The 15,986-nt window shown below is 36.7% G+C and overlaps 1 protein-coding gene across 1 annotated transcript; it reads left to right on the top strand.

Annotated features, from left to right (window-relative positions):
- The first annotated feature begins 2 nt into the window (after positions 1-2).
- On the top strand, positions 3-15,435 carry LOC125664104 (MAP kinase-activated protein kinase 5-like). The gene is made up of 12 exons (XM_048896650.2): positions 3-130; positions 2,036-2,109; positions 5,278-5,451; positions 6,004-6,202; positions 7,442-7,537; positions 8,580-8,657; positions 8,952-9,139; positions 9,625-9,739; positions 10,558-10,685; positions 11,838-11,950; positions 12,690-12,791; positions 12,905-15,435. Exons 1-12 carry the CDS (start codon positions 80-82, stop codon positions 13,006-13,008), a joined length of 1,422 nt encoding a protein of 473 aa, XP_048752607.1. The 5' UTR covers positions 3-79; the 3' UTR covers positions 13,009-15,435.
- The last annotated feature ends 551 nt before the right edge of the window (positions 15,436-15,986 follow it).

The following is a 15,986-nucleotide window of genomic DNA, read 5'->3' as shown; positions in this document are numbered from 1 at the left end:
AAGTAGCCAATCTACTTCCGTTTTCTGTATAAAATGTCAAATTTTCAAAACTTTTGGAAATTCCGAAATACAGATGTAAATGAACATGTCTGATTCAAATGATAGTTGTATTAATTCACCGAATATTAAGGTAAGATTCAGTATTTATAAAATATCTTTATTCAGTAGTGTTTATGTAAAGTCGGCACTAAATATCATTTAGAGAGACCTGTAGGTAGATCTACTGTATTAGAGTATACATATTCATATATATTATATATATAATTTATATACACACACTTTGTGTGTATACATCGATGGGCAGATTAAAGCTGTGTACATAATCGGAAGAACTGTATCGATCAATGATCGATAGAATCGGATATGTGCAACATACACACACCTAGATATTAGCCTATTTATAGGCCTAACCAGGAATGAAATGTGTTTTCTCTAGCCACAAAGCCAGATTGGCTTTACTTTTAAGGGGAAAAAATCCAAGCGTTTGACTTAGGTTTATATATATATAATATATATCAAGTTATCAACTAATCGGAGATTCCTTTGACTGTCAACCCTGTCTTTATATTGAGACTTGTGCATGGGAGATTCAGAGTGGACTCCATATTTATCATGTTTATGGTAAGTGGGAATTCAGCTAATGTCCCTGCTTTGCTTACCTTTTACAATTTTATTTCATGGATCTAGATAGGATTCAGTTATAAGATGAGTATTGTTCAAGTTAATCATGACTACTTTGACACCGATTGGAATTTTGTGTATCTGTGTGTTCACGCCATGGGCAAAGAAATCAAATGGCAAGGAGGTGTTATTAGTCAAAGTGATGCTTCATTTGTCAGTGTTAGAGCTTTTTACATGGCAATATCATCGTATTAGTCATGATTAATTTGTAGAATAATCCTCCGATAACTGAATCCTCGTGTCTTGGAAATTAAACCCGTGGAAAAAAAGCTGTAAAATGTAGGCAAAGCAGCGAGAATAGCTGGTGTCACTGAATTCCCACTTTTCAATATGGAGTCCACTCTGACTCTCCCCCACATATGTCAGCTAGGATATAAAAGCGTGGTTAACAGTCAGAAAAATCTCTGATTAGTTATCAACTAGTGAATGGGCGACAATCGATTATGAAAAATAAAATCGATAATCGGAATCAAAGAGCCAAAAACGATCGACAATCGATTGTCGGCGACAATTGTTTCATCACTAGTTTTCACACAACCTGAGCAAACTTGTGTATATAGTATAATAGGAGTAAAGGGGACTAACAAACTGCCGTTCTCAGTTGCACGCTTCAAACTCTCAAAACTTCGGTTTTAACTATGATAATGCATTAATAATTTCCCAGTCAAAAGCCTGTTTCAACTTGGAGGCTTATAGCTGGTGAAAATGAATTTGCCAAAACAGACGATCAACATTCATTCTAGTAATATTGTGAGGGTGACCACAAGTAGCCATATTTTAAAAGGTAACCCTAAGATGGACTGCAACGGATGAGGGATGCATAAAATCCAATGTAATGAAGGAAAATTGCTTGGAGAAAATGGTGTAGGGTTAATGACAGCGATCCAATTTTTGGAAGTTGGACTTATTTTTTCAAAGTTTCTGTGAAGTCAGGCAAGCGATTATGTATTGCAAATCAGAACAATATTCTGGCTTTTGACAGGGAACACTTTTAATGCATTATCACGATTAATATCAAAGTTAGTTTGAAGCAAGTAACCGCGAAATTAACGGGCAGCTTGTTAGATCCCTGTACTCCAATTATACGCTATACACAAGTTTGCTCAGGTTGTGTCACTACCCTGTGGTTATACAAATACGAAAGACAGGGGGAGGGGGACATAATGTAGGCAAAATAGATGTCACATAAAAAGCAGCAGCAGCATTCAAACAAACAAAGATAAAACTACAAAAAGCAAGACACTATCTAATAAACAAGCCTACTCTATTTGATTCACAGTATCAGTCAGCCTAAGTCTGTTTTATTCCTTTATGAATATGTATAAATTTCTGTACATTATCTTGATATTTACAGACCTACTCTATAACAGATGACTACATTGTTTTATGGAAGGAGAAGCTGGGGACAGGGATTACCGGTCCTGTCAGGTAATACGAGACCCCTAGTTCAGGTATACCGTTATACCGGAGTAATACGAGACCCCTAGTTCAGGTATACTGTAATACGGGGCCTCTAGATCAGGCATATCGTAATACGGGGCCTCTAGATCAGGTATATCATAATACGAGACCTCATAGTTCAGGCATACTGTAATACGGGACCTCTAGATCAGGCATATCGTAATACGGGGCCTCTAGATCAGGCATATGGTAATACGGGGCCTCTAGATCAGGTATATCGTAATACGAGACCTCATAGTTCAGGCATACTGTAATACGGGGCCTCTAGATCAGGTATACCATAATACGAGACCTCATAGTTCAGGCATACTGTAATACGGGACCTCTAGATCAGGTATACTGTAATACGAGAACTCTAGATCAGGCATATGGTAATACGGGACCTCTTGATCAGTATACTGTAATATGAGACCTCTAGTTCAGGTATACCGTAATACGGGACCCCTAGGTCAAGCATACCGTAATACGGGGCCTCTAGATCAGGTATATTGTAATACGAAACCTCTTGTTCAGGTATACCGTATTACGAGAACTCTAGATCATGTATACCGTAAAACGGGACCTCTAGGGACATTTAACCAGGTTTTTATGATTAAATATCTACATTTCCAATGTCTTTGCTTTGATAAAAATGCTGACCATTTCCTCAAGAATGCATTGGAGCATTGAAAAGAGCCTGTAAGAATCTTGAGAAATATAGAATTGTCTATTGTAATGACTGGAAATTTTGACAGAAATGAATGTAAAATGTAATATAACAAATAAACTTCAGTTTTGAAATGACTTGAGGATTTGAACTGCAATGCTTCACTATGGCGACCATTTCCTGAACACCAGTAACACGCTTCACATTCTACTTTTATTTCTGTCGGAATTCCTAGTCGTTAAAATATATGAACTATATTTGTTAAGATTCATACATACAGTGTTCCACGGCTGATTACGCTTCACTCCTCTCTCCATCACCCGTGGGTCCATTCATTCCTACTCGCTCGTTCTCATGAATAATTAATGAGGCAATTTGATTGGGCGCTCATTGTACACCCTGAGCAAATTTGTCCAATCAACAAGACACTTTCAGTCCAATTTTGGTATACAATTCCAGAGATGGGGTAATCGTAATCTGTAATCGTAATCTGCTGTAATCGATTACAGTTTTTCATGTAATCGAATGTAATCTGTAATCATGTACTTTTTAGATTACATGTAATTGTAATTGTAATCGATTACATTAATTTTACCCTGTAATCATGATTATTTTTAGATTACTTTTTTGATTACTTTCATTAATTTTAAACAGGCCATGTAACCCTCCCCCATATTTGTTTTTGGAACAGCCTATAGATTTCACTGTTGTTTTATCAAGTTTTAATGTTTGATTAAATTTCCTGATGGGGTAATCCAACCTTCATAACCACAAAACAAAAACAACAACAAAAATGGCTATCCGAAGATGAAGGTTTTATACACCTTTTATTTACATTAATGAAAAAGAAATAGAAACCTCATGGTTGTCTTGATCTCTACAGGTGAATTTCTACTAATTGACAGATACTAAACAAACAACTTGTGCATTGAAAACTGGGTGCTATTATCTAAGTTCCCTAGAGTGTGACATGTCACCTGGAATATTTATAATATGTGGGTTTTAATTATGAGACAAATAACAGCTAGGTCTTGGTTTAGATTTTCAAAATTCTTAATTGAATCAGAGTCAGTCCACAAGACCCCAGCTCATCTATGTAACGTGTTGTTTCAGATATTGTATTAGATATTGTATCATTTTTGTTTGGTTATTCATTTGACGTAGGAAAAATATTCATTTAATGAATTTCCAAAACTATGTCTAATAAAGGCACACTGTCACTCACTTTGTTAAAATTTTGAAAAGATGCAAAAATTAGTCCAAATGGATTGTACAAGTAGTTTCCCGTACAAGTAGTTTCACCACCACCAGCTAAGATAGCAAAGACAGACGAGTCAGAGGACTTCTTTGGTTTCATGACAACAACTGGTGAGCCTTCCTCTGGTAAATCAACTGACAGCAGCACTGAGGTCAACAGATATCTATCCCAACCCTGTCTTGCCATGGAAAGCGACCCACTTCAATTTTGGAAGAGCCAACAGCAAAACTCCCCAATCCTTTCTGCTATGGCCTGCAAGTTCCTTACCATTCCGGCATCTTCTGTGCCTGTTGAACGCCTCTTCAGCATTGGTGGAAAGATCTTTAGACCAGAGCATTGCTGCCTTGCTGATCAAACTTTTGAACGACTTATGAACATTAAGTGCAACTTGAAAGTTTCTCCTCAGTAAGACATTATGACAAAATGAACTCTTTATCATTTATGTTCAGAATTGTCAATCAGTATATATACATAGTGCATTGTAGATTAGTGCTTTAAGATAAAGTTATGATAAAAAATGTTTACAGTTGTTATGTTTTCAGTTGTAGGACCCTTGCAGTAGTAAAGATAAAGCTTTGCTCAGCAAAAGTATCTAAAAGTAATCTGTAATTGTAATTGATTACTTTTCAAAGTAATTGTAATTATAATCAATTACATTTCAAAATAGATGTAATTGTAATCATAAATTTCAATGTAATCTGTAATTATAATCGATTACTTTGAATGTAATTGACCCCATGTCTGTACAATTCTTGTGATATCAAAGTTAAATTGATGCTACCTTTAAATACAGAAGAGTTCCATTACTATAAGGATTACTTTGTTTGGACAATATTTTAGAATATTTATTCATGAGAACTAGTGAGTAGGAATGAATGGACCCACGGGTGATGGAGAGAGTCCTAGTGAAGCGTAATCAACCTTGGGTTTCCGATGATGACATTGTTTACAACTGCATCACATTCATTGGGAAATGGCTATCATTACAATAATTTTTAATGAACATTGGAAATGTAAATATTTTCTGAGATGGTTTATCTGATAGTCCTTAGTCAATAGATGGTTTATATGTTTACCAAATAAAAATGCAAAATAAATTGTAAGAGATATCCGCCATTATTCAATATACCAACTTTTTCATTCTGGCAAAGCTCATTTGACCTCTCCTCATTGAGGTCATATTTTTGGATAGTCTTTTCTCCAAAGATGTATGTATATGTTCTTTTTACAGGCCATGTATAAAAAAAGACACAAGAGAGAGGTTCGCCTTGAAATGTTTAATGGATGGACCGAAGGCCCACACTGAGGTCACGCTTCACAGACTGTGTAATGACCATCCTAACATTGTCCGAGTCCTGGATGTTTATGCCAATGATGTCATCTTTCCAGGAGACCCCCATCCTAAGTCAGACATTATCTCCTTTTTTCAAATTAATCACTAGCTGGTCCCGTGAGGATCCAGGTTAGAAAAGGTCCTCAGTACCCCTTGCTCGTCGTAGAAGGCGACTAAATGGGGCAGTCTCTCAGATGAGACCCCAAAAAAACGAGGTCCCGTGTCACAGCAGATGTGGCACGATAAAGACCCCTCCCTACTCAAAGGCCATAAACGCCGAGCATAGGCTGAAATTTTGCAGCCCTTCACCGGCAGTGGTGACGTCTCCATATGAGTGAAATATTCTCGAGAGGGACGTAAAACAATATTCAATCAATCAATCACTAGCTGTGAAATCATACCAAACACGTACCAGAGCAAAATGTACACCTTAAGTCATACATGAATTTTATAATTTACACATTTTAAATGGACTACAATTCCTAATGGCGACTATTCCATTCCCAGTTTGCTTTAGAAATTGCATGTATTTTTTGGAAGCTGAGTTTTTCTCTTTGTGTTACCCTGTCAGTAACGCTCAGGTTGTAGTATCACGATGATTTACTAGTTTTATCATCTTTTCAGAGCGCGGTTGCTGATGGTGATGGAGTTTATGGAGGGAGGGGAGCTTTTTGACAGGATCAGTAAGGAGAGTGGATTCACGGAGAAGAAAGCAGCCAAGTACCTCCGTTATATCGCAGAGGCGGTGAACCAGTGTCATAGACTGAATGTGGCTCACAGGGACCTCAAACCAGAGAACCTTCTGCTGAAAGACAACTCAGAGGTGAGTACTTTATACATAAAACACATGGACCTCAAACCAGAGATCCTACTGCTGAAAGACAACTCAGAGGTGGGTAATTTATACATAATACATAGGGACCTCAAACCAGAGAACCTACTGCTGAAAGACAACTCAGAGATGGGTAATTTATACGTAATACAGAGGGACCTCAAACCTGAGAGCCTACTGCTGAAAGACAACTCAGAGATGGGTACTTTTTACATGTAAGACTCTAAAGTGCGATGGTCACGCCAAAGTCCAATGGTGCGGAATTCAGTAACGTTTGTGACGTCACGTCATTGTGACGTCATTCATAACGTCTTTCAAAATAAAACCGAAGAAGTGTTACACGGACGACAGCAACGGCAAGATTTACACTGTTGAGGATAGTGAGAACGGCAAAGTACATTTGTTGTCGAACTATCTTCTTTGCCCAAACATTCTTTAATTTATGATCATTTATTACTTTGACGTACACGTATTAAATTCCTGGGGATATGCTATAGTACAAATCATTATATATGATTTCGCTTCGGAAAATTTTGTGTTTAATAATACAACAACTAGATGGTAATGAAATAAGTTCTTACTCTTATTTTTTGTGCATGGATTTTGCACTGATATTTTGGTGGAACAACACACGGTTGGTTCAGTCTGTATCAAAACACTGTCGTTTACAAAGCAACGGATTTCGGCATGTCACACCATTGCACTTTGGCGCATGAGTGAGGACCATCGTACTTTGGCGTGCCACACCATCGGGGTTTGGCGCAGACCATCGCACTTTGGAGTCTAGCATACGTAATATTTTACATAGCTGTGTTTAGATAAAGAACAAAGTGGAAAATAGCTAGTATAATGAAGTTTCATTAATTTTCTCGGGAATCAGATTTTGTGGATTTTTGGTGAAGAACTGCTCATTGTTCTTCCTTTTAGAACAAATATTGTACTTTGATAATCACTGCCCAATTTCATGGTCTGGCAGAACCATGAACACTGTGAACGTTAGTACTTAATGAAAACTAATGAATCTACAGCACAGATAAATCAGGTAAAGAACTTTTGTCCAATAAATACCTGTAGCAAAATATCTGTATGTACATGTATTTATAAAGACCACCCTTCGTTCTAAATTTACTTCCTTTGTTAGCAACTAAGAAATTTTGTAATAGAATACTTTCTAAAAAATGAAAACTAGAAAAAAAATGTTTGGCACCTCTAGGATGTGTTTCTTTTCAGAATGCTGAGATTAAGCTGACTGACTTTGGTTTTGCTAAAGTGGACGACGGAAATCTTCAGACTCCGCACTTCACACCTTATTATGTAGCTCCTCAGGTATCCCACAATTCCACTTGTTCTCCATTTGTGTTGCATGTAGACATACCTATATATTATTTTGGATTAAATTACAATTCATAAGAACATGAAGAAGTACATGGAGAGAATATTACCTGCTAAAATCCATATCATATGTCACATCAACCCATGTGGCGCCATATCAACCCGGGGTTTGATAAGGGGCCTTAGGGCTGTTATAACGTATGGTATGAATTTTAGCATGTAATGCACTTTTTCACACTTATTGATAGATGTTGTATACATACTGTATAGTGTTTTTTGAGGGGGAATTCTTTAATCTGATATGGGGTGAGTTTAAATGTTGTTCTTTTTATCACATGCAGGTTGATTTATTGCATCAAGAAATATTTGATACATCGCTTAATTATGGTATAAACTTTGATACACTGATTTTCTGTAATGGTAAAACTTCGATACATTGATTTACTATAATGGTAAAACTTCGATACATTGATTTTCTATAATGGTAAAAACTTGATTAACAACGGTAAAAACTTAATTTGATACATTGATTATTTATGGGTAAAAACTCGCATCTTTGCTAGCCAAGGAGTGGAGTGGACCGAAAACCCTAGGCTAGCGAAGATGGGTAAAAACTTTGATTCATTGATGCACTACAGTAGAAACCCTTATGCATTGATTTACCATCATGACCATTGTGAAAACTTTGATACATTGATTGTTACCAGCGATTACGTAATTTCCAGATTTATATACATATATTTTAATCATACACCAGTCTGATATGGGATTTTGTACCAGTCTTTGATATAGAATATTACATGTATGACATCATTCGTATCACACAGAATCAGCATAAGCATTACCAAGTGTATGAAAAAACTATACATTACATCTCCATTCAAATAAAAAAAAAACCCAGCTGTTTTACCTCTCAGGTCAGTTGTCCGTATGTTGATACTGAAAATGATGACAATCTGTGCCTTTGTCCATTCATTCTGTATTGTATCCTATGTAGAATTTTAACATTTCTTTTTTAATTTCAATGTGCTGGCAGGTGTTAGAGGCTCAGAAATATAAATCCCGACAACGAAGAGGAGTGATACAGACCTCCAGACCTTATACTTACGACAAGGTGATTTTTACCTGTGTATTAGATCACGGTGATTTTTACCTGTGTATTAGATCAAGGTGATTTTTACCTGTGTATTAGATCAAGGTGATTTTTACCTGTGTATCAGATCAAGGTGGTTTTTGTCTTTTGATACCTTTGCAATTTGTAATGATAGCCTTTTCTTCATGAATTTGTCACCATTGTGAACAATGAGTCTTGATAGATATACTATGTCTATTTTAATGGCTGTGAATTCTGACAGAAAGTAGAATGTAAATATCAAAAATAAGTTTCTGAAGTGACTTTATTTGACAGAGCTGTGATATGTGGAGCGTTGGAGTTATTCTGTACATCATGCTATGTGGTTATCCCCCTTTCTACTCAGAAACTCCGTCCAGAAACATTACCTCAGAAATGAAAAGAAAAATCCTGTCTGGGAAGTACGAATTTCCGGAGGAAGATTGGAAGGTTATTTCTGATGCTGCAAAGGATGTAGTGAGGAGGTGAAATATACTCGGAATATTTATTGATTTTGTGAAAACAAAAATAAAAAAAGAGTTAAGATTATATCCAGTCTTTGATATAGTAAAATTTATTTATTAGTTTGCTGTTTCTTAATACCAGAAAGAATGAGTCAAGGACAAATTGTATGACCCTCAAAACTGGTGTAGTAGTTTGGGCTAAACGGACCGTGGATATTGGCCTGGATAGCTCAGTGGTTAGAGCACCTGACTAGTAATGCAGGGGTCCTGGGTTCGGTCCCAGTCCAGCCACAAATTTCTCCTCTCCTATACTACACTGGCATATGTCCTGGAATTTCATTTCTTTAAAAAAGTGTGTTTTTAGATAGCTTGATACATATATAGCTTGATTGTGTGGGTGATTGAGAAATGTGGAGAATATCTGTTATGTAAAGAAGAAAAACCAACTGAAAGCAGTTATTTTGTATTTATCCATGCCTGATGACAATAAGAGATATTTCTTGCAGACTTTTACATGTGGATCCAAGTTGTAGAATGAATATTCATGAGCTGATGTCACATCCATGGATGACTGAGGCTCCGGACACGGTTCTACAATCCCCAGCTGTCATTTCTGATAAGGTCAGATTTGTTCACCAAAAGCAAATTTGCATGTACATGTATGTACCTGTTCTTGATAATATCTTGCCAATGAGTGAACTTGATAATACATTTAACTTGTTCAACTGTAACTGTTCTTGATAATAACTTACCTATTAGTGAACTTGTTCATCTCTGACAATACAGATATACATGTACATGTTTTTGATAAGAACTTGTCTATGGATGAACTTGTCCATCTGTGACAATGTTATGGACAGCACAATTAGGGTATCTTCACCTTCCAGTCTTGACAATGTTATGGACAGCACATTCAGGGTATCTTCACCCTCCGGTCTTGACAATGTTATGGACAGCACATTTAGGGTATCTTCACCTTCCAGTCTTGACAATTTTATGGACAGCACATTTAGGGTATCTTCACCTTCCAGTCTTGACAATTTTATGGACAGCACATTTAGGGTATCTTCACCTTCCAGTCTTGACAATTTTATGGACAGCACATTTAGGGTATCTTCACCTTCCAGTCTTGACAATGTTATGGACAGCACATTTAGGGTATCTTCACCTTCCAGTCTTGACAATGTTATGGACAGCACAATTAGGGTATCTTCATCATCCGGTCTTGCTACAGAGATGTAAGGTAGCCAGAGAGAAAATCTTTTTGATCTTAGTGTCAGAGTTGAAAGGTCGAGATCAAAGTTAGCAAAAAGCAAGATTGTTGTGAATTCAATACAAACATTTATTAGTTGACCTTTCATTCTCATACTAGCTACAAAAATACTTTTTCATTTATAGAACAGTGTAATTGAATTATTGTTTCTGGGGTCTGTCAACAGGAAGGCCTGGAGGATATCAAACTAGCTCATGCTGAAAAACTTACTCAGATGAGACTGCCTGACAAGACCCTCGAACTTAAATCCATCAGCGAGTCTCAGAGTGCCATCATCAGAAAACGCAAACTTAAGTAAGTACTTCAGATTTACTGGTATATGCAACTGTGGTGGTGGTTGGGGGGGGGGGGGGGGGGGGGTGTTGGTACTACAGATTTATATATACAACTGTAGGGGGGGGGGAGGGGGTTGGTACTGCAGATTTATATACAACTGTGGTGGGGGGCTGTGTTGGTATTCTTCAAACACGGAACTTTATAAATTGCAAGTCCAAATATAAATATTGCAAGTCCAAATGGGAAATAGAAATGTGTGTTAATTTATACTTAATGAATTTTTATCAGAAGTAGTGTATGCACTTTCTTTTTAGCTCACCTGAGCCGAAGGCTCAAATGAGCTTTTCTGATCAAAATTTGTCTGTTGGCGTCGGCGTTGTAAACTTTTCACATTTTCATCTTCTTCTCCAGAACCACTGGGTCAATTTCAACCAAACTTGGCACAAAGCATCCTTGGGTGAAGGGCTTTCATGTTTGTTGAAATGAAGAGCCATGCCCCCTTCAAAGGGGAGATAATCACAAAAATGCAAAATTAGGGCAAGGTCATTTAAAAATCTTCTTCTCAAGAACCATTGGGCCAAAGAAGTTGATATTTACATGTAAGCTTTCTGACAAAGTGCAGATTCAATTTTGTTCAAATCATGGGATCTGGGGTTAGATTGGGGCCACAATAGGGGATCAAAGTTTTACATAGAAATATATAGGGAAAATCTTAAAGAATCTTCTTCTCAAGAACCACTGAGCCAGAAGAGCTGAGATTTACATGAAAGCTTCCTGACAAAGTGCAGATTCAAGTTTGTTCAAATCATGGGCCCCGGGGGTAGGCTGGGGCCACAATAGGGGATCAAAGTTGTACATAGAAATATATAGGGAAAATTTTTAAAAAATCTTCTTCTCAAGAACCATTAGGCCAACAAAGTTTATATTTACATGAAAGCTTGCTGACTTAGTGCAAAGTAAATTTTGTAAAAATCATGGCCTCATGGGGTAGGTTGAGGCCACAATAGGGACTACGGTTTTACATGCAAATATATATGGAAAGTCTTCAGACATGGACCAAGGTGACTCAGGTGAGCGATGTGGCCCATGGGCCTCTTGTTTCCAATAATATTTTTAAATTTACATTCTCAACAATTATCTATCTATTCACCAAACTGTGATTGTGTACAGGCAGAATAGCTACGAAGAAAATGACACAGAAACGAAAGTAAAGATCAAAGAAAATGACATCAGACTAAAACCACTGCGTGACATCATAGCTTACTGTGTGTTGCCACCCAAAGGTATGATGTGAACACGGGTAATTTTGTAAAAAAATAATTGAAATTTCATAAATACTGTAAACATAAATATTTTTGCAGGTTGAATTTTTCAATTTATATATGACAAAACTAACAAAGATTATTCTCACGTGAATATTTCCTAGTAAAGATTATAGCGTAGTATTGGGGACAAAGAATTTTGATTCGCTATAAGTGTAATTCGTTATATCCAATAAGTTACCACTGTGGTGGTCTTGAGGTAGAGCGTTCACCCCACATGCAGAAGGTCGGGGTTCGAATCCTGGCCGCGACAGATCTAAGTTAATAAAACAGATAGTGACAGTTCCATTGCCCGGCTTCAAGTCTAAATTTCCTCAGAGATGACCTTAAAAATGGATGTCCTGTGTCACAGTAGGTGTGGCTCGCTAAAGAACCCTCACTGCTCAATGGCTGTAAGCACCAAGTATAGGCCTAAATTTGAAGTCATTTACTGGTATTGGTGACGTCTCCATATCAGCGAAAAACTCGAGAGAGGGACGTTAAACAAGATACAACAATCTATTAAGTTCATAATATATTTTAAAACTACAGGGAATGAAAATCACTTCACTGTAAGCGTGAATTCATTGTATTAGTGTGTTCGCTGTAACCATGTTTTACTGTATAACTGATGAATGCAAATGATTTGTTCAGACAAAATACAATAGAATTACGTGTAGTTGAAATAGCAGTGTGTGATTGCAGTGTATATGTATTGCAGATGAGAAGGAGAGCATGTTGATCAGCCTGATACTGAATGCTGTAAACAGCTCGTGGTGTCATAACAAACTCCTGGCAATACTACGACAATTCCAGTGGGACGGTAGTACATTTTCATTGATAATCACTTCATCTGTCGTTGATAAAAATTTTCTTTAATGTAACATAGAATTCGTCTTTTAATAAGAGATTCTTCTATGTACCTTTTGTTTGTAGGTGAAAAATTTCAAACAAAAGTGGAGAAAATGAAGTTGGCCCACCAGTTGAGTGAGTTAGTGAAATCGGTGACTGAGGTGACACAGGATGACCAGAACAGTTGACCACTGGTCAGTGATAGACCCCGATACTCAGCCATTTTGTCATTGTGGTCAGCAGGAGGCAGACAGCAAGAAATAAGTGACCAGTGTGTGGGATATAATGAACAGTTTGCTGCTGATTTAAAGCATTCGTGTGATAAAGAGTATGAATAGCATGATTGGGAAGACTGTGATTGTGCACTCTCTGTACTAATGATGTCTTCTTCGTTTAATCAGAAATCCATTTTTGTCTCAACTCAATTGAAGATATTTCATCAAGGACTGATTTTTATTACATTGTGCTAGAGTTTGGTCTATAGCTTCATTTAGTAATATTTTTCCTGACTTTCCAAGCTTTTCATAATATTGTTTTTTAATCAAACATCTTATGGACATTTGCACGTACATTACAGAATGTCATTTGAAGAACAGCAGTCTGTTGGTGTTCTTTAGTGACAACTCAGTCAATCAAACTAAGAGATGCCTGTATCTCTTACAATTTGAAATTAGTGGGGGTTTTTTTTCCTGATCTTAAAAACCAGGTTTCATTTCCTTGTTCTAAAAGTAATTAAAGCTCTTCGTATCTACAAATGAAAGAAAAATATTTGAAGAATGAGATGACATTTCACACTTTAAGGAAAAAACTTTAACCTGGGCTACATGTTTTGAACCAAGGGGGATAGGGTTTTTATATTCCACGTTAATATGCCTCATGAAGAGACCTTTGTTATGGTACCAAAACTTTTGACCTAGTGACCTTGGACTTTTGAACTACTTTTTAAAAACTTTAAGCTGGGCTATATCTTTTGAACCAAGGGTAATAGGGTTTCGATATATCACATATAGAAGCCTCATGAAGAGACCTTTTTTTTTGGTACCAAGACTTTTGACCTAGTGATCTTTACTGTGGGCTTTGATCTACTTTTTAAAAACTTTAACCCGGGCTATAGCTTTTGAATTAAGGGGGTTAGGGTTTTGATATTTTACATAAAGATGTCTCATAAAGAGACCTTTGTTTAGGGAATAGGGTTTTGATATTTCACATATAGATGCCCCACGAAGAGACCTTTGCTTTGGTAGAAGACATTTGACCTAATGACCTTTGCCTTGAACTTTGTTGTGGTACCAAGACTTTTGACCTTGTAAGACTTTTGACCTTGTAAGGGGTGAAATCAAAAGATTGATGTCGAATAAAAATCTAAATTCAAATAGTTAGGGGGAGGGGGATAAAACCTCCTTTAAGTTTGTCATCTGACGTCGATTACACTTTAGTGGGGAAAAAACAAACAAACAAAAAACAAAAAAAGTTACTATTATAAACCACATAATGATATTACATTTTAATAAACATTTAATAGTTTTAATGTACACTTTCATTTCTGAATAAACAGTAGATCTTTTGAACCAAGGGGATAGGGATTTGATATTTCATATTTAGATTTCTCATGACCAGGCCTTTGATATTGTATCAAAACTTTTGACCTCGTAACCTTGGACTTTGACCTATTTTTCAAGAATTTTAACCTTTTGAACAATAGGTTAAGTAGCGTCATGCTTCCCGGCGAGCTGTGTTGTCTTCTGACAACTTTTATTCCTGGATTACCATGTCTCATGCAAGTGAATTTTGCTATTTATATATTCATAGTTGATATTAGAGGAAGGCCGGTATGTGTTTTCCTCACAATGCATCTTGATTTGTCAAATTTGACTCCAATATTTAATTTACATGTGTATGTTTGGCTGAATAATTAGCCATTTTTAAGGTTGAAAAACACAAAATCAGGAAAAAATCTCATGTATGTATGTATACCGGTGTATTGGATGTATTTTAACATTGGTTACACTGCTAATAGATACATATCAATTTGTCATTGTATTTTGTAGGAATTTATTTTAGAATTAGAAGATCAACCATTTGTCGTAGTTTTATAGATATTTGTCTCTAGTTTTACTCTGTGTTGTGCAATCTTACATTTAGTTATTTATTTTGCATTTGTTTTAGCTCACCTTGAGCAAAAGCTCAGATTCTAGTGAGTTTTTCTGATCAAAATTTGTTTGTATTCTGTCACTGGTGTTTTAAATTTTTCATATTTTCATCTTGTCCTGCAGAACCATTGTACCAATTTTATTCAAACTTGGCACAAAGCATCCTGGGGTGAAAGGGCTTCCAAGATTCTTTTTTTCCATTTTAGGAATCATGCCTCCATGCAAGGGGAGATAATTAGGCATTGTTAGAATAGGATATGGAATCAAAAAATATTTTCAAAAACTATTTGGCCAAAAATTACAAAACTTATGCAAAAGCTTCATTAAAGATTGCAGATTCAAAAGTGTTCAAATCATGCCCATCCCCCACCCTCCCAGGGGTAGGGTGAGACTAAAATAGTGGGATCAAAATTTTAGATAGGGATATGTAGGAATTTTTTTTTTAAAATCTTCTTCTCCAGAAAAGCAGAGCTTTGATTAGTCATACAAATATGCAAGTATCCTCAAGTACTCCAGATTCAAGTCATGACCATGCTGGGTAGGATGGGACCAGATTATGGGATGGAAGTTTTATATTGGAATGTATAGGGTAAAACTTAAAAATCTTATTTTCAAAAGCAACAGTGCCATGATTAGTCATACTGATATGCAAGAATTTCTGGGTATTGCAGATCAAAGTTTTGCATGGGAGTATATAATAAAAAGCTTTAATTTTAAAATTCTTCAATGAACAGCTAAGCCATGATTAGTCATATGAGGTATCTTCAGGTAGTACAGACCCAATACCACCGGGGGGGGGGGGGGGGGGGGGGGGGGGGGGGGCACAATAGAGGTTACATTGAAAGTCTTCAATACATGGGGATATATTGGGTTAAAAACATGAAAAATCCCCCTCCTCCTAAGAGTAGCAGGGCCATAATTTGGGATATTAGTATGCAAGCGTCCTCAGGTAGTTGAATTTCAAGTTTATTCAAATCCGGGGGGGGGGGGGGGGGGGGGGGGGGGGGCTCAGGCTC

Source organism: Ostrea edulis, chromosome 1 (assembly GCF_947568905.1).
Source record: "Ostrea edulis chromosome 1, xbOstEdul1.1, whole genome shotgun sequence".
In the NCBI taxonomy this organism is placed as follows: Eukaryota; Metazoa; Mollusca; class Bivalvia; order Ostreida; family Ostreidae; genus Ostrea; species Ostrea edulis.
The sequence above is the reverse complement of the archived record's forward strand: the minus strand, read 5'-3'. Positions and strand labels throughout refer to the sequence as shown.

What these genes read in the sequence shown, in the direction of transcription:
- LOC125664104 (XM_048896650.2), top strand. Translation starts at nt 80, where the DNA reads ATGAACATGTCTGATTCAAATGATAGTTGTATTAATTCACCGAATATT. An exon ending in CCAGGAGACCCCCATCCTAA is followed by an intron (nt 5,452 to 6,003) that starts GTCAGACATTAT and finishes TCATCTTTTCAG; the next exon opens with AGCGCGGTTGCTGATGGTGA. An exon ending in ACGACAATTCCAGTGGGACG is followed by an intron (nt 12,792 to 12,904) that starts GTAGTACATTTT and finishes TTTTGTTTGTAG; the next exon opens with GTGAAAAATTTCAAACAAAA.